Here is a 21,663-nt window from a genome sequence, read left to right as displayed (position 1 = left end):
ACTTACATTATCCCAAATGTTTCCAACAATGTTCAAACTCAGAGAAATCTGTAATTTAATCAAAGTAACGGACCGTTTCATTTGGTCGCCTGTCGATGACGTCATACCTCCTCTACCAAAGAGTAAACACGCACCAGATGCATACGGCGGCGCTGTGTTTGTCCGCTGCAATGGCGTCTACCAAAGAGTAACTTACACACATACAAGATAATACATCGGTGTTGTGGTTGTTCCACACAAACTGTTATAAATGGACTTTTATTCAGTTTTAAGTCACATTTTCATGATAAATTTAGGTGGTTTTTAACTATATCTTTTAGCCGGAAGAAGGATTTTAGAAGAGATTGAACCTCTCTCTCTCTCTCTTTAATCTCTTCTCCCTGTAGCGTCAGACCGAGGCCGTGAGAAGAACGGGAAGATGCGACCAAAGAGCGAAGGCTTTGAGTTGTACAACAGCTCGGTGCAGAACGGCTCCCCGGAGAGTCCGCAGGCCGGCTGGGATTCTTACCCCGAACCAAAGAAGATGAGCGGCGAAGACCGACTTCTCAAGAACCGAGCGGACCACCGTTCCAGCCCCAACGTAGCCAGTAAGACCCTCGACTCACCCTGATAACACTGTTTTACTCTTAAAACCACATGTGCTGTCTGGTCTATCTGGTCTCAGCTCAACATCCAGAACAGAACAGTTTTGTTGTTGTTGTTGTGAGATTAAACAGAACAGATTGTGTCACACTTTGCCTGAATAACACATCTGACGACTTCCAGAAACAACAAGAACTTGATTCATTTCATTGCATTGACGGCTTTATTTCATTAGGTTCTTAAAATGTTTTAGATGCTATCACATGTCTCCTTAAAATCTTACTGAAAGTTACCTTGACGACCTTCATCAAATATAGAAATAAAAAGTATTTTTGGCAAACAGGTCAGTGGGTTTAGACTTGTCATGTGCAGTAAAGGTGAAACTACACTGTTTTCTATCTCAAAAACCGAATTCCCTGCAGATTATGGTTTAATTTGCAACTCTTTTGTGTCCTTTATTATATTTTTTCATGATGAATATGTTTGTAATTGTCTTTAAACTGTAACATAAAGGTTGTCTTTGGTCTCCTCTCCTCAGATCAGGGTCAGAGTCCTGCAGGCAAAGCTGTTTACCCCGGAGGACCCGGCACCAAGATCACCTCCGTCTCCACTGGCAACCTGTGTGCCGACGTAAGTAACCGTACGACGCGGCCGGTGGCGTCTTCGTGTGGAATGTCCCAGCCGACTGGATGACAGTAACACTCGAGGTCACACGTGGTATCTGGAACAGAGATGAGATGTTCAGTGATCCCTAAATATGTTTGTTTTTTTTTCTTTCTCTGTCAGGATGAGCCCTCCCCTCCCCGTCCAGAGGCTTACCCCATCCCCACCCAGACCTACCCCAGGGAGTACTTCACCATCCCGGCCTCCAAGAGCCAGGACCGGGTCGTGGGTCCCGGACAGGGGCCCTCGCAGCACTGGCAGGGCATGGAGGACAGAGAACGACTCCCTCAGGTGGACAACATCCACAACAGCATGCAGGTAGAGACGCCGCTTCTTCAACATGAGCAGACATTCAGTAAATCTGAGGGATAGTTGAGTTTTTCCTTCAGTCAGTCAGTAGATGTTGTTTATTTTTCCTCCATCTTTGCATTGTTTTCTATCCTTCCTTCCTTCCTGATCTTTTCCCGCCATTCTTCCTCCATCTCTTCTTCTACGTTTGTGTCTCTTCCCAGCGGGTCAACCACTCCCAGGAGGATCTGTACCCTCCACCGGGAGGTCTGAGGCCGGACGAGCGGATGCAGCAGCAGCAGCACTACCAGCAGGACTACCAGCACCGGGACCTGGACTACCAACACAGAGATCTTGACTACCAGAGAGGTCCGCCAGGAGGTACGGCCAACGCAAACCAATCACAGATCAGAGACCTGATAATGTTTAACTGCCAGATTATGTGATTATATAATATAATAGCTTAGTGGTTACAGGCATCCGGCATTTTTGTGTGCAATATAATTAAATTTGCTTTATTATTTTTATATTTTTCTGTGTTTGATTATATAATACATAATTACAGTATTACATTCAGAATAACAAAACATTTTTTCCTCCATCTGTGAAATCCAAATAAATCCTTCAGTGTTGCTCGCTTGTGGTTCATTTTGTTTTGGTCGGTTGATCTTCATCATGTAAGACATCATCTGATTGATTTAAAGAAACTCAGACTGATGAGAAAAATACCACCACCCCCCTGTGACCTTTGACCTTGTTTCTGCTTGTTTAAATATGACCTTTTATTCTTGACTCTTTATCTGGATCCTCATCAGCTTCCACAAAGCGGACACTGTTCTTCCTGGAGTCCACACAACAGCAATAAAACACTTGAACAAGACAAATATAATGATGTGAAAGTAAAATGAGGGAAATAACTTAAATTATAGAAAAAGCAGACGATACAATTGTAACAATAGAAACAAAAATGAAAAACAAATGATCAAAAAAATTCCAAAATTGCAGTAAAAAAAAAGCAGAAGCTCTATAAAGATCAGTTTGTTTATGGACATGTTGCTGCCAGATGCCCAGTGCTGCCCTGCTGACGTGTATTATACCAGTGAAACCAGTATAAACTGTTTCTTTCTCTGTGTGTCTGCAGGTGTCGGAGGACCAGACCACTGGGCCCCGCAGCCGCAGGTGTCCTCCTCGTTGGAGTCGTCCACGTCCAGCCAGGAGCACCTCAACTTCTCAGCCTCCTCCTCTTCCTCCAACAAGACCCAGAACCAGAAGACCGGACCGGGTCGATGGAAGACGCCCAACACCCCCCACGCTGCGCCGCCGCATCCGGCCCAGACGCCATCCCGCTCCGACCTGCCCCCTCCTCCTCCCCCGCCGCCGGCCCCTTACCCCGACGCCTACGACCCCTACGACCCCCAGCCCGACCTACCTCTCCCGCCGCCTCCCGCCGTCACCCCGGTAACGGCCCAACAGGCTGCTGACCGCAAGAAACGTGAGGAGCAGCAGCGCTGGTATGAGAAGGAGAAGGCTCGTCTGGAGGAGGAGAGGTAGGCTGTCTGAAGTTAGATGATTGATCGACAGGAAGTTAATCAACTGTATTGATCGTCATATAATAAAGATTTGCTGCGTCATCATCTTGATTTAAATCTTGTCTGTCATACATGATAGCGAAGTTAGTTTCTATGATTTGTGACTATTGATCAGACAAAACGAGACGTTTGAAGAAATTATAACTGGTATTTTTCATAATTAATCATTTTAAACAAAACGATTAGTTTCTCAGTTATTGGAGAAATAATCTGCAGATTAATTGATAATAAAAATAATCGTTAGCTGCAGCACTGCAATAGTTTCTTAAATTTATCAAAACATAATGAAATACAGACAAACAATAATATAATAATGTTAATTAAAATTCAGAGGTCCATGTAGACGTTAAATAAATAAATAAGTGAAAGAACAGCAGCTCACTGAAATCACTTTATGAATGTAAATTATAATTATGTAATTATGTAATTATGAATGACATTGTATTTACTGATATCTGATCAGCTTAATCAGTTCAGTATTGGCAATGATACAAATCTGGAGATCAGACTGATGCATCTTTAAAAGCAACAAAACAAAAACAACCATAAAAACATCACATTGCAAATAAGAACTAATGATGCTACTATTAACGATGATGATGATGATGATGATGATGATTCCCAGGGAGAGGAAGAGGAGGGAGCAGGAGAGGAAGCTGGGTCAGATCCGGGCCAACCCCGTCATGCCCGTCCAACCTCACAACAACGGAGGATCCATGCCTCCCCCCCACCACCAGCCCCCTCTGGCCTCCGTGGCCCCGCCGCAGCCCTACTTGCCCCCGCAGCCTCAGCCCCCCCCATCCAGACCGGAGAAGCTGGCCAGCCTTCCTCGCTCAGCTGTTCCTCCCCCCGCCAGTGCCTCCAACCCCGCCGGTAACAAATCTCTTCTTACATCTAATGTTTTATCTCAGATATAATGAGCTGCGGGTTGATTGTTATTAATAAATGAACTGTTAATCGCAGTCGGCATGGACACGGTGATCAGGGAGCTCCTACCGCAGCAGCAGCCTCGCACCATCGAGAGGCGAGACCTGCAGTACATCACCATCAGTAAGGAGGAGCTGACGTCCAGCGACAGTCTGTCTCCAGACCCCTGGAAGAGAGACGCCCGCGAGAAGGCTGAGAAGCAGCAGCAGCTTCACATCGTGGACCTCCTGGACAAGGAGATCCAGGACCTGCAGGTGGGCGCAATTTTAAAAAAACCCTCATCTGGTTGGGATTAATGTTTCCTCAGATTCACTTCATGCAACATGTTCATCTTAATAACATCTGAAGGAAACATATTTCTAGAAGAGCTGCTCCAGCTAATGTCTTGATGATTCTGTTACTTGTTTCAAATGTCACATTTAGTGTCATTTGGTAAAAACTTTGAGGTTGTGCTTTGTAATTGGCAATAAAAATGTCTTTTTCCTTTTTTGAACTGTTGAATTCTGTTTAAAGCTGAAACAAATTAGCTGAATCATTGATTATTCGACTGACAAAACAGGTTTAAACAGGAAGTCTCACTGAGATCATGATCTTTTTTCAAGAATATACTAGAATAAACAGACTCTATAATAACAATATAATAAGATAAGAGATCGTTTGTGTCACTTTTCAAGCAAAGATGCAACATTTTCTCTGTTTTACATTGTTGTAAATTTAAGATCTTTGGGTTTTAAATATGTCAACTTGATGGGTATTTGCACAATTTTGTGACATTTTAAATGTTAAATGATTCATTGATTAATGAGGAAACTAATCAGCAGATTAATAGATAATGAAAACAGTAGTTAGCTGCCTTTATGTTGTTGTTGAACTTATGTGATAATTTTGCATAGGTAGATTCCTCCCACATGCATTAAGTTAAAGGTTGACAGAAGAAGGTTTAATAAGGAACTGGAAACAGACCAGTATAAAGAGTTTGAAATATGTTTTACCTTCCAGTCGAAGCCGGAGCGAACGGCGGAGGAAAGCGACCGGCTCAGGAAGCTGATGCTGGAGTGGCAGTTCCAGAAACGACTGCAGGAGTCCAAGCAGAGCGACGAAGACGAGGAGGAGGAGGACGACGAGGACGTAGACACCATGATGATCATGCAGAGGCTGGAGGCCGAGAAGAGAGCCAGGGTGAGACGGGCAGGGGGGGGGGGCATCGATAGAGAGAATAGAAGACAGGAAATGACAAGATGGGAGGAAAAATAGAAGAAAATGATGGATGGAGGAGAGGAGAGAGGAGATTTGGATCATGTAGTAAATCAAAGGACAATAAAGTGGAGGAGAAAAGAGCAACAGAGTGTAAATTAAACACTGACAGGAAAGGCTGCAGGAAGTAGTGCAGTAGGGAGGAACAGGAAATGGTATTTAAAGGCTGTTTTGGCAGAAATAAACGTCTTTCAAGCCGCTAGAAGAGGAAATGGATTTCCATACGGCAGCGCTCTCCCACTATGAATGTCCTGCAATGTGCATCTGCAACATGCTTCTGTCATCGCTTTGCCATGCTGAGCTGCTTAAATCTGATTGGCTGGGAGGGGAGGGGAGGGGTGGGCGGGGCAAGCAGGCCAGTTTGTCGTAACGCTGCATTCACATTATATGGAAGAAACTGTGCGAGTGTGACAGGAAGAAGCTACAAGTGTAGAGTTTGGTGACCAGATTTCCCCATAATTAACACATTAGTGAGTAAAACGAGTTCACTAGCAAACACCTGTTTCCTTTAACGTAAAAACATAATTTCATACATTTACCTACAGATCAACTCGTCATCACTCGCATCCAGCATCTTTCTCATATAATGCAAATGCAGCATAGCGAGAATGAACCATGACCGTACAAGACTCTCAGCATCCTGACAGGATATTGATGACTATTCACTATTTAATAATAATAATTCTGGATAGTTCTGGATACTTTGCTGTGGTTAGAAACCAACGTGGAAGAGCTGAGAGCATCTAAACGAGCCGATATGATCGACTAAACACCATCCAAGCACTTCAAATGTTCAAAACTGTTTCAGGAAGTAGTGTAGGTTGACTTACAGTTATGCAGCATTATTTTCCTATTTTCTCTGTATGGTGAGATATGGTTGGATGTGGGCGGATACTGGTGGATACTGGTGGATACTGGTGGATACTGGTGGATATTGTTGGGTGGAAGGTGTTGGAAGTGTTGCTGAGTGTGTGGTTGTTTACTGGTTGATGTGGTTGGTTTGATTTAGTTTTTTTTAATTTATTTTTGTAATGAAACTGTTTTAAACTGATCTTCACCTCGATTTTATGTTTTACTCCTTCAATCAAACTCTGTTGACATTCAGCACAGTTTACAGTAAACAGACCAATGACAGATGAGAACAGACAGAGACGTTTAGTTTATAACCTAAAATCACAAGTTTGGGCTTTTCTGTCTGTACAAGATAACAGTCTCTGTCCTCACCAAAGTAAAAGCCCCACGTTCACTTTGAGTAACTCTTAACGAACCTCCATTTAACCTTAAATAAGATAAATTACTTAATATTTACTTTGTGATGCTGATCCTTAAACTCCTGATTCAGATAAATAAACACTTTCCCCCAAATATTTGGAAACTTAATGGTACAAACCTCAGGAAGAGCAAACAGCTGCCAGAGTCACTTTAACTAATTAAAAAATTTGGATGTGAGCAGCCATTAATCAGCACAGTGCAGCAATGTTTTCACTATACTATATGTCCTCCCCTTCCTTCTCTTATTTCTATTTTACTTCTTCTTCTTCTTCCCTCCTTTTTATTTTTGCTGATTTCGTTGTATCTCCTCCACACCCTCCTCTTCAATATTTTGGATATTTTTCTTTCTCCTCTCTCTCTCTCTGTTTTTGCTATCTATCTCGCCTCGCTCTCTCTCACTCTCTACTCTGTTCTTCTTCTTCTTCTTCAGCAGCAGACTGCTGTCCCAGCTATCTCTGTTCTAGACTTGGTATGTTCTTCCTGTTAATGACTTAGTATCCTCTCCCTAACCCACATCACTTCCTGTTTTCTGTCTGGGCTGCCCACCTGCCCGTTGTTTCCGATTTGTCTCTTCCCACCCATCTGGACTACTGTCGTCGTGTCATTGGGGGGGCGGGGGGGGGGGGGGGGGGGGGGTTGGAGGCAGGGCTGGGCCATGATTAGCTAAAGAGCAGCCTCGGTCATGGAGAGGCCGTCCTGGGATGCTTGATATCGTCTGGCTGGGGAAGCCGTCCATCTCTTTGTCCACTCAAAACAACTGCTGGGGGGGACGGAGAGGGAAGCCGCTGCTCACAAATGATGAAATACTGGCGTTTCCCAAACGAACGAAGCCATCGAAAACCAAACTTACACATGCTTATAGAGTAGCAGTGCTGAGGCTGGTGTGATTCTTGTCAGCAGTGATGTTTTGAGTGCATATCGAGGTGGCGCCTGCATGGCTGAATGCTTCACGGGGGGGGGGGGGACGTCCAGGTCCAGATCCATGCATGATAGTCCTGCGAGACCCCGGCGCTGCCTACGCAGGGCAGCATCATGATGTCGTGTTACTCATGAATCCATCCATCCATCCATGCATTTGTGTGTGTCCAGCTGAGCCTCTTTATGTTCTCTTTTTAAAGGGTCTGTTCACCCAAATTACAGAAACACATTTTCTCAAGTACATCTAGTGTTTTCTCTCCATGCAGATAGTTTTTGGTGTTATTTGTCCAGGTTGTGTTTTATCCAACTTTGAGATTTCTGCCTCGTCCATAATATAATTCTTACATGGAGGCTTCAGGTTTTCACACCACACTTGTTAAGGTTGAATATTGGACCTTAATTAGCTTCCAAAAACCAGTTGTGCTGTCACAAATCCTGCTCATTGACCCGTTCTGTACAGTGAAGCTCAAACATCCAACTGAAGGAACAAGAAGAAAAACATATTTTTGAGTGGAGGACAACTTTAGCGACACCTGATGGTGATTTAACACCACAGCAAACAAACCAGCAGCTACAACAAATTAATTTAAATGAGAAACCAGGACCTGATTTCACGCAGTTAGGTTTGTTACCTCACTGATGAGTCGGAGGAGTTGCGTCTTGCCACACTTCATCAACTCTTCATCTAACAGCACACTGCTCCTCCAATATTTAAAACTTTCTGTCAAGAAATTACCAAAATTATCTGTTTTTTTTTATGAATGATTGCTGTCAGTGTCCTTGGTGACAAATGCCGTTGCTTCACAATAAAAGTGAGATCAATTCTGACCATAAAGGACATTAAAAAACACATTTAACTTCAGAAATATCTAAAGGATTATCCCTTTAACATCACTGTCTCTCTGGATACTCCACAGAACAAGTTTTAGTTTTAATTCAGAGTATTTTCTACCAAAGAAATTTTCCCATAAAGACTGTTGACAGTGTAATGGAGACATGTTATTGTTGATATCATTTTCTATTTTATGAGCACCACAAACACAAATATTTTTTCCATTGAACTGCATTACTGACAGACTCAGCGTAGTGACTACTTTTCAAAAAAGGCAGCTAAAAGACTTAGTAGGCTCCTATATGTGACACGTCCATACAAAACCATCCAAGATGACGTTTTACTGATGTTTTATTGAAAAAAATAAACAAAATGAAAGAGTCTGACAATCAGCTGTTGCATAAAAAATATACTGTGAAAATAAAGTGATGAACAGACAATGGTGATCATAGTAACAATGGTGACGATGGTGATCATAGTAACAATGGTGATGATGGTGATGATAGTAACAATGGTGACGATGGTGATCATAGTAACAATGGTGACGGTCAATAGAAAATATCAGAGCTCTACCAACTCCCTTTGTCCAAAAACTCCCGCCACCACCTAAGTGAACAGGTTAAGTAATAGGAAACCACACCCATGTGTCAAGCAACGTAAGTGACGCAATACGTGACGCCCACATCAATATATAAACAGAAATAACAACATATTTTGGCTCCTACACTCAGAGACAGAGTTATCACCACATCGTCTGCATGGATAGAAACCATAAGGTTGAACAGGCAAAATATGTTTAGTTGTAATTTAGTTGAACTAACCCTTTAACCGACATTCAGCCCAGAGAGAGGGTCTGCTTGTTTTGTGTGTCACCGTATTCTACTGGGTTTGTGTTGGGATGATTATCAGCGTGTTTCTGCAGCAGCCCGTTGAGCTTACAGTTACTTCAGGTACGCTTGATTTTCCTCTCTGCTTAGTTGCATCTTCAGCTCAACGTGAAGCTTTTGTACAAACATGATAAAATAAAATCAAGTGCACCTTTAAGTAGCTGAAAGAGGGGCTCTCCTTGTTTTTGCCCTGCCATGTTCTGGTTGCTGTTGTTGTTGTTGTTGCATGTTGTTGTTGTTGTCGTCGGTGTGTGCACGTTCAGCTGTGTGTTTGCAGTGCACTCTGCTCCGCCCCTCTGGAGACGTCCTGTGAAACAAATCCAGACTACCTCATATTACACACGACACGTTAGTGCACACTAACTAGAAGTCCAAGCAGTTAAAATGAGCCGTTGGATGTGGATGTGTTCTCAGAGAGTTTGGGTATGAATGCTACTATAATCAATGTTTTGGTACTAATTGTCTTTTTTTTTTTTTGTTTTGCATGTGTGCTTGTCTTGGCGTTGCCTTTCCGGCATGGTGTTCCCTGCGTGTGTGTGTGTGTGTGTGTGTGTGTGTGTGTGATCAGTTGCAGGATGAGGAGAGACGGCGTAAGCAGCAGCTGGAGGAGATTCGTAAGCGGGAGGCAGAGGAGCGAGCAAAGCAGGAGGAGGAGAGAAGGTGGAGGGAGGAGGAGAGAGCCAAACGAGAGGCCGAGGAGAAGGTCTGTCTCTCTCTCTTTGTCTGTCAGAGTTAAACTGATATGACTTATAATTATAAATGTCCTTTACTGTCCTGCAGCCTCTGAAACAGATGTTCTTCAGGCACTCTCAGGTCGTATTAAAAGGATTTATTTAGTCCGACCAGTTTGGACTTTACAGGGACTTCATTAGAAGGATCACAGCTGGAACTCAAAACACTCTGACAGTATTGATCACCATGATGAAGATCCTGTGAAGTTGAGTTTTAACCAATATGCTCGACTGTTTCGCCTAAAAGTGCTTGAAGATTGATCATCTTCAAAAGCATCTTAAGCTTCCCTGAACTTATATGAAACAGTGTTTAAACCAGCATGAAGCACTACAGCTCCACAATAAAAGCCAAATGTATAAGAGTTTTACTACTATGTGGAAATTTAAAAAAAAGACTTTCAGAGTTTAAACATTTGTGTAAAGTTAAAATAATCAGGACAAGAAGTTTTTTAAAAATCTGTTTAAACAGACGGAGGCACAAATATATGAACGCAGTAAAACCAGTTGAGACTTTCAGATTCCAGTTAATTCATTTTTGGTAAAAATTAAAAAAAAAAAAAAAAAAAAAGAAGATTAAAACATTTTGTAGAAAAATGTGTAAACATCCATGATATCAAAGGTAGATGACACACTTAGCGGCTCATATGAATTAAAAAATAAATGTACAGCGGCCCTCTTCACTTATTATGTTATAGATTTAATTTAAAATTGAATAAATGTACTATTTTTGGTGATTCAATTCTACACACAATAACATCTGGACTCAGTTTGGAGCCTGTAAGTGAGAGATTTCAGTTTATTTTTTCTTTGTTCCTGTTTACATCGTTTAATCCATTTTAAATTAAATCTATAAAACAGTAAATTATGCACCAAGTAAACCGGTCTGAATACTTTATAATGACTTAATGTGTTTATCCAGACTGCTCATTAGTAAAGTCAGAGGCAACATGTTTACATCATATGTGTAGAAATATTTATTTCTTTTGTTAAATGATGAGTGGTCTGATCTGATGCCCACCCGCCCATCTCCGTCCTGTGTGTTAAATCAAACATACTCAAGTGTTTTTTTTTATCATTGTGTTGTTTTTTCGCTGACTTCACCATGATGTCATCACTCTGGTGTGTTTGTCCTGTAGACCATCGATCAGACCGCTCATCCTTTAAAACATCTAACGGTACTTTAAGCTTAAATCTGCACCTGAAGATGACGTTTGTAGGATTTGAACCACTGAAAAGCCTCTCAGATATTCTTCTCTTCCAGCTGTATCTCTGAAATTAATGATTTCATTAACTGGTGAAGTTAAAAGTAATAAAGAAGTAGTCAGAAGTATCTCACAAAGGACTATTAGTCAAGAGATATTGATTTTAGGATGTAATGAATGTTATTCTGATGCTGTTTTTTACTGTTAAGATGTCCAACTGCATGTCCTCATCCTGTGCACCCCTCCCCCTCCCCCTCCCCCTCCCCCCACCCCTATGTGATGTATTGCTGTGTCATGTTATGTGCTCCCACCCACCTCAAGCATGGGACTCCCATCGTGTTGTCGTTGGTTGTCGTGTCAGGAAGTTATTTCAGTTTTTTTTTGAGGAAGCAGTTATGATTGAGTTCTGAAGTTTTTTTAATTTAAATTATTAATTTTATTTCATTTTATTTATGTCATCATTTCCATCCGGCATCGCTTCAGAAACTATATGTGAGGGAATGCCGCCCACCCTCCCACTTTTCCCCCCAAAAAAACACATCCAGTTTCATGCACACACACACACACACACACACACAAATCTACACCCACCCGCCTCATCCCCGCCCTCATCCATCCATACTGTACATATTCACCCACCCACTCATTCAAACCCACACACCCACTAATCCCTCCCAGTTTCTTCAGATTCCAACTGGGCTGATTGAACACTTCAAAGGCAGCTGGGATACACCCACAGCGCTAGATGACACACACACACACACACGATCTTGACTACACTGAGCCCACGACAGACAGACAGACAGACAGACAGACAGACAGACACATGAAACGGACCATAAACCAGAAGATAATCTAACATCAGAGGCATCGACATCGAGCACATGTGAATCCGGAGCGGCTGGTCGGGCTCCAAACCCAGAAAATCTAAACACATTCCTCCAGCATAGCTTCGTGTGTGTGTGTGTGTGTGTATGTGAGCAGCAGCAACGTAGATGCTCAGCCTGAGGAGAGCAGGGTGGGCCGGGATCAAAAACCTGCCCACAAACCATGTAGGATAAACTGAGGACACACACAAAACCAAGCACACATATATACACACACACACACACATACACACAGTGATGAGGGAAGGGGAGACGGTGGTAGACAGGGTGGTCTAGGCCAGTTTACTGTACGCCCAGTACCAGTTCAGCACCAGTTAGAGCAGATGAAGAGTAGATGAAGGCAAGTGTGGGACCAGTCGGTTCAACCAGTTTGAACAAGTCCAGTCCAGGGGCATCACTTATAAAATTATATAATGCTTTTTATTTATGGTAATTTTCATATTTTACAAAAGTAAAACTGAGAAACAGAAAATAAAGAAAGTAAATAAATATCTACAAAGCTTTGGAAACAAGTGAGATATACAAATATTGGTCCTTAGATTAATAACAATAATAATTATACATTTATTTTAGAACTTTAAGCTTTTGAAGGTACTTAAAGACACTTTACATACAAGAGGATCATTAAAAAAACAAAACTCAAAGCGTCAGAGTCCAGATGAGACGGCGTCCGGTGATTCATTTATTATTTATTCATTACTCTTATTTATTTATTTAACAGGGACAATGTCTGTTAATCAGCATAAAAATAATATTTCACTAGCCAGATGTTAAAAACACAACAGATTTATGGTACACAACATAATTAATGATGAACAGACGTAAACATTATCTTTCAATACTGCAGCAGCAGCCGTTGAATACTGGTCCTCATTCCTTTAAGTCAGAATGAAATTATTAACTACTCACCTGTAACTTTGTATTCTAGTAAATAATAATAATCTTTATTTCTAAAACCCCACATTACAAAATGATTCACACAGAGCAGCAAGTTAAAAACACACACAAAGTCTTTCCAGTAAGATAAAAGAAAATACAATTTAAAAGAAATAAAAACAGAAATAAAAGAAATTAAGTAATAACTCTTAAGTATGTTTTAAGAGGTTTTAAGAGGATGTTTTAATCAGTGCGTTTTTTTTTGACCAATCATCATAATTAAATGACTTGATAGGGTTTTATAATTACAGCCCCTGGTCTGGACCAGTATGATCAGACTGGTATCTGTGGTGGATAGTTGTTGTCGTCTTGCTGGGTGGAGCAGATGTAGCAGTCAGGTGTACAGTCAGCGTAGTGGAGCTTGTTAACGAGGAGTCCCCCCAATTAGTGTCCACTGCTGAGGTGAGAGCCAATGAGAGTGGAGCGTACTAACAGGTTGTCCCCCCCCCCTCCTCCTTAGAGGAGACAGGAGGAGGAGTACTACACTCGCCTGGAGGCCGAGCGGCGCCGGCAGCACGAGGAAGCGGAGAGAAAGCTGCTGACGCCAGATGAGCCGGCCGGTCTGTATCGGCCCCCGCTGCCCCGGGACTACCAACCCCCTGCCCCCCACAACCCTACTAACACCCCCCCGCCACCCCCACAGAGAAACACCTCCTACCTCAAAACCCAGGTCGCCTCCCCCGACACGCTCTACACCGCCAAGTTCGTCTCCTACGCGGGCGATGAGGATGACGATGAGGAAGTCACCAAAGCAGGGAGTGGCGGCGGCAGCCAATCAGGTCAGGTGAAGCTGTCGGCGACCCGGAAGTCGTACGGCGACCTCCCGGCCTCCGCCTCGCCCAATCACAGCAGGCCTCAGCCGCCGCCCACTGCCCGCAAGCCCCGCCCCTTTTCCGACGGCATCTTCTTGTCTGGCTCGTTCCAGCCGCCAGTCAACAACTCCAACAGTACAGGCCCCCCCCTTCCTGCCAAACCCTGCTCCGTCCCCCCAGGAGGCGTTAAAGGTAGACGCAGAGAGAGGAGAGAGGAGTCAGGCTCGCCACGGCGCCCTCTACAGCTCCCGCACCTCCCTCTCATCCACTCATCTGTTCATTTACTAGCCACTCCTTCATGATTTTAGTGCTATGTTGTGTTTTTACCTTTTTTTCAGTAGAGAGCCCTTTCATTTCCACCGTCTACTTTTCCTCTTTTTTTTTTTTTTTTACATGTTTGTCCAAATTTTTTTAATTGTCGTCAATCAAAATCCCTTCATTCATCACTTTACGTTCGTTATTTTATATATGTGGAAATTTCCCTCCCTCTCCTCAAGCAAATCAGATTGTTGTGTAATTTTTTTTGTTTGTTTGAACACCTCCTTCTGTCCCCAGAGGTTTTTTTTTTCCCTCCTCATCTTCCTCCAATCACCTCCTCCTCTTCCTCCCCCACTCGATCAGCACTAGCGAACAGAAAAAGCAATCGATAATCACGCCACCACTTTTTTGCTGCAGATTGAGACCCATCAGAGCCAATCATAGTACTGTTGGTGTTGTCGCTCGCCGCCTCCTTTTGTGTCTGGTTGGTTGCTGCTTGGGGATGGGTGGGGAGGGGGGGGGGGCGTCAGTCTGCCCCTCCCCCCCGCCTCCACCCCCCCCTCCACCCCCCCTTTCCTGCCCCGTGGCTCTGCTTAGCGGTGTTGGCTTTAAAGGGAAGGAGACACACCATTGGCTTCACACTCCCATCAATCACTCGATAAAGCATCAGCTCTCATTCATAAACATAAACATGTAAAAAACACGGCAGCGGCGTGTTGAGTGAGAAGGTTCTTCTTTGTCTGCGGCTGTTTAAAAAGCTTGTTGCTTCTCTGTGTTACCACAGCGACTCCTAGTGGCAGGTATTTGTTATAGCAGATTTTTAAGGTCATTTTTGGGCCTTCGGTATGAAACATTAGCTGTTTTTCTTGGTTTATCCGTGTCGAATGTTATGTCAAGATATGAATCTTTACTTTTCTCCAGAAGGACTCATTCTTGGAGAGCGATATCTAAAATAAGAGAGGTCAAGCTGCAGTCAGCTGGCAGCTGCCTGGAATATTTTTTTCCTCCTAAAATATCCCGCCTGAGACACACTCTGTGCACACTAGTGTTGTTATATTTTCAAAGTAAGACAAGGAGTCAGTCGTAGTAATTAAATTCATCCTGTATCTTTTTGTTTTCGGCTTTCTTTTGGATTAATTCCACAAAAAAAAAAGAACAGATTTGTCAAGATGATTAACAGGGTAAAAAATACAAAATAGTTCTCTAATTGTTCTTGTGAAACAGTGTTTAGTTTGACGTCCTCCAGCTTCTCAAACACCAGTCAAAACAAACGAGAAGAAGAGAAATAAATGAACTGCTCACAGCTCGTAGATGATTCGGACCAGCTGTCAAACCTCAATGTGTTTTTGGTTCCGACTGTAGCGCTGACTGATAAATACTAACAGCTGGCATCAGATGTCTGGTCAGAGTCATAGTGTAGTTTTAGCGCTCTTTGATCAGAACCAGTCACTGATTCAAGTCCACATTTCTAGAATATTTATTCAGGCAAATTTCTTGTACGGTCTAATGTTTTTAGCAGCGTTTTATTAAAATGAAAATGTTTTTATTTATCAAAGTAAGTTGATAAAGAAAACATGAGTAGCGTATTAGTATCAGTTATGGTGTTAAAATGATGCAGAAGTGACTTTGCATTGAGGGGTCAGAAGCAGAAACATCTGCAGTTTGAACGACCTCAGACAAACGGCTTCGAACGCAGCTCAGTGTGACTTAAATCACCACCTGACGACCAGGAAACAAGCTGCCGGCACCTTCATCCCCGCTGCTCATTAAATATTCAAACACATCCAAGAACTCATCAGAACTTCTACTTTCAATCAAAGTCAGGAAAACATCCCACTAACGTCCCCCCCCACCCTCCCACCTACCCTTACCTCACCCCCCAAACCCCCACCTCACCTCCCTCAGAGAGAAAATCTGCATGTTTCACTACCTTGTCACACACACACACACACACACACACATAGACACTCAACACTGCACTCTGGCTGCCAGCAGCTCACCTCAGTAACCGGCTTGATGTCTATTGCTTTTTCCTGCCTGTGCGTAGCTTCCACCAGGCTGCTGTCCTTTTATTTATTTCTTATTTGTCTTTGCTCACTTCCTGTTTCCACTCCGCGCCTGTCTCTTCTAGCGCTCAGTCTTTATCTCTTGTTATGTGCTTCTGTCAGCTGATCTGACTGTCCTTCATCTCGCTGTCAGTCTTATGTGTGTGTGTGTCTGCTGTAGCTATGATGCTGTCTTAACGCTGCAGCTTTACTAAACCTCCTACAACTCCCACAGGGCTTTGCGGCAGGTTCAGGTGACCGAGCGGCACCTGAGTCTCTGGCTTCCCTGACATATGAATCTTCAAATGTGTTTCGATGAGTGTGATTTGATCAGCTGGCAGCTCCGAAAGCAGCTCGACTTTTAATCAAATCCGGCCTTTTTTTTGCCTTTTGCATGAAAAACCACAAGAAAAACAATCCCGACGCCAGTTTGTCTCTGAAGGTGCAACTAGACAAAGCCCGATCACACAGAGCCATTTTTAGCAGCCTGCGACGGCTTCTTGTGACTGTTTTAATGACAGTGAAGCTTTTTGGTCACTGCTTCTTGAGCGTTTTTGCAGGAGCCTCAAGTTGGAAAAACATACAACTCGGAGCGGAAAAGCACCTGATGTCATCACCGTTTAAGGATAGGTGATTTGTTGGTCGCCTAGCAACAATTTTAAAAAAGATGTATGCATTAATTGTAGGTTTCAACAGAAGAGGCAGCGCTCTGTCTATATCGGTTCATAAAAACAAAACAGCGAGTTGTTTTAAACTCCGCCGGCCTGCAGGATAACTGAAGCAGAATAAAAGAAAAACAGTCACAACCTTTGAGAGTAAATGAAAAGCTCAGTGGATGACTCTTTCTTGTGAATCTGAACAATTTTGAACAGCAGTGCCAGGAGTATAATTTTCCATCTCTTTTGGCTCCACAGAGGAATGTAACCGACCTTGAACCAGGGGTTGTTTCTCTGCGGTTACTTTGTTCTCTGCCAGTTTGTGTTTATGTGGTTTTGGGGCTCGAGCGGGAGACCCGGCTTGATCCCGTCCCAAAACTACACTTCAGATCTCTGCGTTCGCTCCATAAAACCCTAAAGAAGAGCCGGGAAGCTGCCAGCTGGATGAATCTATCTGGGTTCACACCCTGTCGCTGTGTCTGCATCTGAACCGTACCTCCTTTTTTCATTTCATCTCAAACACAACATGCATTTGGACTCCCTTAAGTTAGAGTAAAGACTGAATGTGTTCATGTTTAAGTCCTGATCAGGTCTACACTTCCCTGCTGCCATCTAGTAGGATTCAACCTCTGCTTTCAATAATTGGTGAAACTAGAGACAAAGAACTGATCCAGCCTGTGGATCCGTCACCGTGCCATCGACAGAGTCTGCAGGCTTTTATCTTCCCACTTTTCCCACATTTCTCTGATTAGTTCCTGCTCTCCAGTTGAAGGCGTGTTAGTGAGTGAAAAGAGATTCATAGCAGTTGGAAGTCTTTAAGGGTGAAGCTGGAATTATTCTGTATTTTTCTGATTGTGAACAAATCCCATGAAAAGACTAAAAACTAACAAAGCATCAGTCCATCTTCATACTCTCTGACGTTTCCTCTGTAGCAGAAATCTATTTTTAAAATGGATTTATTTGCACATTAAATATTTAAATATTAGAAAACAAAGATTTGATTTTGTACATAAGAGCATCTACATATTATAAAAAACCACTTCTACTTTTTAAATGCTGCATTTGTTGGGGACTATTTTCATCCGCGGATGGATCCACATCAGGACGGTGTATGTGGATCTGAATCACAACAAGCTGCAGAACCCATAAATGCTGCAATGAATAATTATTTTCGATTAATCTGCAGATTATTGTCTCCATTAGTCGTTTGTCTAGAAAATGCCAGAAAATAGAGAAAAAGTTAAGATGTTAAATGTCTTGTTTTGTCTGATCAACAGTTTATGATCATGTATGACAAAGAAAAGCATCAAAGTCAAATTTCTGTTGATCGTCTGATTGTTTAATAGTTGAATAGATTTTGAACAGCGGAGCTCTGTGGCTCAGAGGAATAAAATACTGTCTATCATACTCCACATACACAGATGATACTTGCAGGATTCATTTATTGTTGTTTTTGGTCTTTTCATTGGGGTTTGTTGACACACAGAAGTATTAAATATCACTAGGATTTATCCTTAAAAGATTATAAATGTCCTATTCCAGCCAAAACTTGCAAGGTTTCACTGATAAACACCTCTCGAGCCGGCGAGGAGGAAATGTTTTTCTTGGCCGCTGCGATATTTGTTAGGAAATAAACGTCTGCAGACTCTGGAGTCACATAGTCTGAACTCAGACGTCTGGTCTTGGCCTGGATGATGCTGAGGTTTGGAAAGACACAGGGACACATGAGCCCAACTCATTAACGTCTCCTTTGGGGGTCAAAGGTCGAGATCACCCTCTTCATGTCAAATCTAACAGCTCTGACTAAGCCCGATACAGTATATATCTTCACTTTGAATGCATCTGTATACAGGAACTTTACAACCTGACTTGATTTAGATCAAAATCTAGATTCTAAATACTCTGTAATTCATATTGTAGTTGTTAAATAAAGACAATAAAACTGTTGCAGTGCTTCAGGATCATCAGCACTAATAGTCAGACATGTTTGATGGTGAACTCGGCCTCGGACGCCACCCGACACTTCCACAGACCGTCTGCTGCTTTGGAATGGCCCTTTAACAGCTTTTTAACGCTCTTTCTCACTGCTCTACTTCAATGAGATCTGATTGTTTCTGCCTAAAGCTTCTCCAGAACTCGTTCCCTTCCTTCCTTCCTTCTTTCCTTCCTTCCTTCCTTCCTTCTGCTTAGGCTGGTCTGTGGGAAATGAAGTGATGTCGACTGGAGAAGCTGCTGGTTTCTGGTGATCAGGGTCTCTGGTCGAAGCTGTTTAATATTGTTACAGAAGTTCAGTTACTTCCTCAGTTTAAATAAGTTTCTAGAGGGATTTTTAACTCAGATGACTGAATGAAAGCAAAGAACCAGAGATCCTGGCAGCCGTCAACCAGCAGCTTCTGCTTCACATGTTTTCCGGTATCACCGGCTGTGTCTTAACGATGCTGACTCGTGTTTCTCTGCTCTGTCTGTCTGCTGTGTGTGACCCTTTAAACCTCGGACAGGATTTAACTCGTACACTGGAAACTCAGCAGGAGTTGTAGGATCGGGAGAAGTCTACAACGACCCGCGGGACAAATGGACGAAGAGGTGAGACTCCTCGCTGCTCTCTGTACTGAGCGAATGCCATATGTATGTTTTCACTTTGTAAAAGTGTCGTTTTATGATACGGTCAAGCTGGTGAACGTTTCTTAACAGCAACGCAAACAGGAGCCTCAAAATAATTATCAGGTGTTGCATGATCAACAACGTCCCAAACAAGAAACCACTTCCCAAAGCAACTTCATGCATAATTTAGATGTTAATCTGTGTATAAAGTACTGCAGTAAACTTAAGGTGACAGTTTCTTCTGTTTTAACCCTTAAACAGGCAGAAGTGGAAAATGAGATGTAAAAAATAATTCAATGTTATTACTTATCTCATTTGCACCTAAGTAAAACATTTCAACACAAATTATTAAAATACTTTGTATATTTTGGATTTTATGAGTTGTATCTCCCGGGATACGTTTCCCTATTAAGGTATAAAAATGGTCATAATGGTAAACATTTTGATGTTTTATTTGATGAAGAAAATTGATACACTTTTGTTTCCCTGGTCATTAACATCACACATACTAGTTTTTAAACTGATTTTATCATTTCTATCAAAGTATAGGCTTCCACACAGTTCTACCCAACCAGTTCTATCAATTCTAAAAAGGACAAGGCACACTCAAATGAACAACCATCTCAACTGATTCAAGCCATTGATTGACTTCAAGTACTTGAACACCGGCCTCTGCTGGTGTACCTGTGTACCTCTTTTCCCCAAAATACTGAAGCTCAGTGCTATGTTCTTGAGACCAAAACCTTGGCACGCTTCCCACCTGACCAACCAAAAGCAACTGAGGTTAGCAAAATACCAGACATGACTACCAACACCGTGCCAATGTCATGGCACCAAGATGCACTTTTAATTTTACAAAATTAAAGTGTTACAATAAGTGGTCATGAATAAACTACCTTATAAAGGAGGTCCCCACTCTGACCTGCTGATAGACGTAACAGCGGAGCAGAGGAGAGACACTGAGATAGTGATGTAACCGGTATTTGAGATGTTTTTTTTTCTTCTCGAAAAACAAATATTTTTTTAAATATTTGTATGAAACAAATATTCATTAAAAAAACACTATTTGGCTTTGCCAAATAAAGTATTTGTATTCGGGCACACCCCTAATATAAATACACACACACATATACATATGTATGTGTGTGTGTATATATATATATAAAATTGGTATATTGTCATAATCTACATACCTGTGCATGATAATGTCTGTTTTTGCAGTGAAAATAACATGTCTTCCAGTTTGAAACTAAATTCTGAATACTACACATTGACCATTTTTTCTACATTTAATCTGGCAACGTATCTCGTGAGATACATACATTTCAAGTTGCTGAATAACACCATGAACACCTTTAGACAAGTGTTTCGTCATCAGCATATTAAGACATTAGTCATAGTTAGTGTTATGAATTTATATTGTTGTTTTATTGAAAATAACTATGATTAATATATAATTACTTACCACGTGGTAAGCATGTCCTGCACCACTGGCAGCCATGAACATTTCTGATCAGGCTGACAAAAAAACGACAGATAACCTGAACCAAGTCATGTGACCTAGATACCAGTACCAGATAAAACTTTTGATAAATGATAACTTGATTTGGTGAAAACGTTCAAATATGCCCCCAACAGGATGTTAAAGAATGTGTATCTCCTGGTGCACGTTGCCTGTTTAAGGGTTAAATCCGTAGTATTGAAATTCAATGTACTGTATGTACATTTATTTATGTATTTCTAGTTACTAGACTTTTTGCTAGACATTGAACAATTGACTGAGTAACAATCAGTAATATTTTATAATACAATGTAAGATGTTTTAAAAATGAAGCAGCCTGATTTCAAAGTTTATACAGGAGTTATCAGATAAAACCACACAGTCGTGCTTTGGGACTCTGTTAAAAGACTCTTTTCTTCCTCTGCATTTAACTCCATATGCAGACAGGTGACGTGTATCTGATTACTGGCGTCTGCATGTAACCATCACACTGAAAAACATATTTTCCACTGTGCTGAAGTTTGAGCCAGAAAACTAAATAGAAGGAACAATGTAACTGATTTGGGAAATCTTTGGAAAACATAACTAGTGAAACAATCCAAAGTGTTTGGTTTGTGAACTTCTGTTTCCAAGATCAAGATTGAACTTTCAATCTCAACTTTTACGGCCCAAACGCACTGAAAGCGATAACTAATGCGTCTCATTTGATGCACAGCAGGCATCAGATTAGAAACACACATTCGTCCTGTTGTTCTTTGTATTTACTGCTGCATTATTTGGATGTAATGAATGAATGAAAAGGGAGAAACGTAGAGGAGGAAA

General features: G+C 42.0%; 1 protein-coding gene across 17 annotated transcripts in view; it reads left to right on the top strand.

The window, feature by feature from the left end:
* Window positions 1-21,663, top strand: part of afdna (afadin, adherens junction formation factor a) — a 108,271-nt gene that overhangs the window by 84,048 nt on the left and 2,560 nt on the right. For 5 of the 17 annotated variants that reach the window (XM_044376310.1, XM_044376311.1, XM_044376314.1 and 2 more), the window contains 12 exons: window positions 387-587; window positions 1,121-1,212; window positions 1,369-1,563; window positions 1,758-1,914; window positions 2,675-3,080; window positions 3,748-3,995; window positions 4,086-4,303; window positions 5,049-5,228; window positions 7,006-7,044; window positions 9,781-9,915; window positions 13,429-13,972; window positions 19,238-19,322. In XM_044376310.1, coding sequence (XP_044232245.1) covers window positions 387-587; window positions 1,121-1,212; window positions 1,369-1,563; window positions 1,758-1,914; window positions 2,675-3,080; window positions 3,748-3,995; window positions 4,086-4,303; window positions 5,049-5,228; window positions 7,006-7,044; window positions 9,781-9,915; window positions 13,429-13,972; window positions 19,238-19,322 — 2,500 coding nt within the window. The remainder of the gene's footprint in view (window positions 1-386; window positions 588-1,120; window positions 1,213-1,368; window positions 1,564-1,757; window positions 1,915-2,674; window positions 3,081-3,747; window positions 3,996-4,085; window positions 4,304-5,048; window positions 5,229-7,005; window positions 7,045-9,780; window positions 9,916-13,428; window positions 13,973-19,237; window positions 19,323-21,663) is intronic. The other 12 variants (XM_044376321.1, XM_044376320.1, XM_044376323.1 and 9 more) reach the window with 6 other exon arrangements.

Source organism: Thunnus albacares, chromosome 16, assembly GCF_914725855.1.
Source record: "Thunnus albacares chromosome 16, fThuAlb1.1, whole genome shotgun sequence".
Classification (NCBI taxonomy): Eukaryota; Metazoa; Chordata; class Actinopteri; order Scombriformes; family Scombridae; genus Thunnus; species Thunnus albacares.
This window is presented reverse-complemented; position numbering and strand designations above follow the sequence as displayed.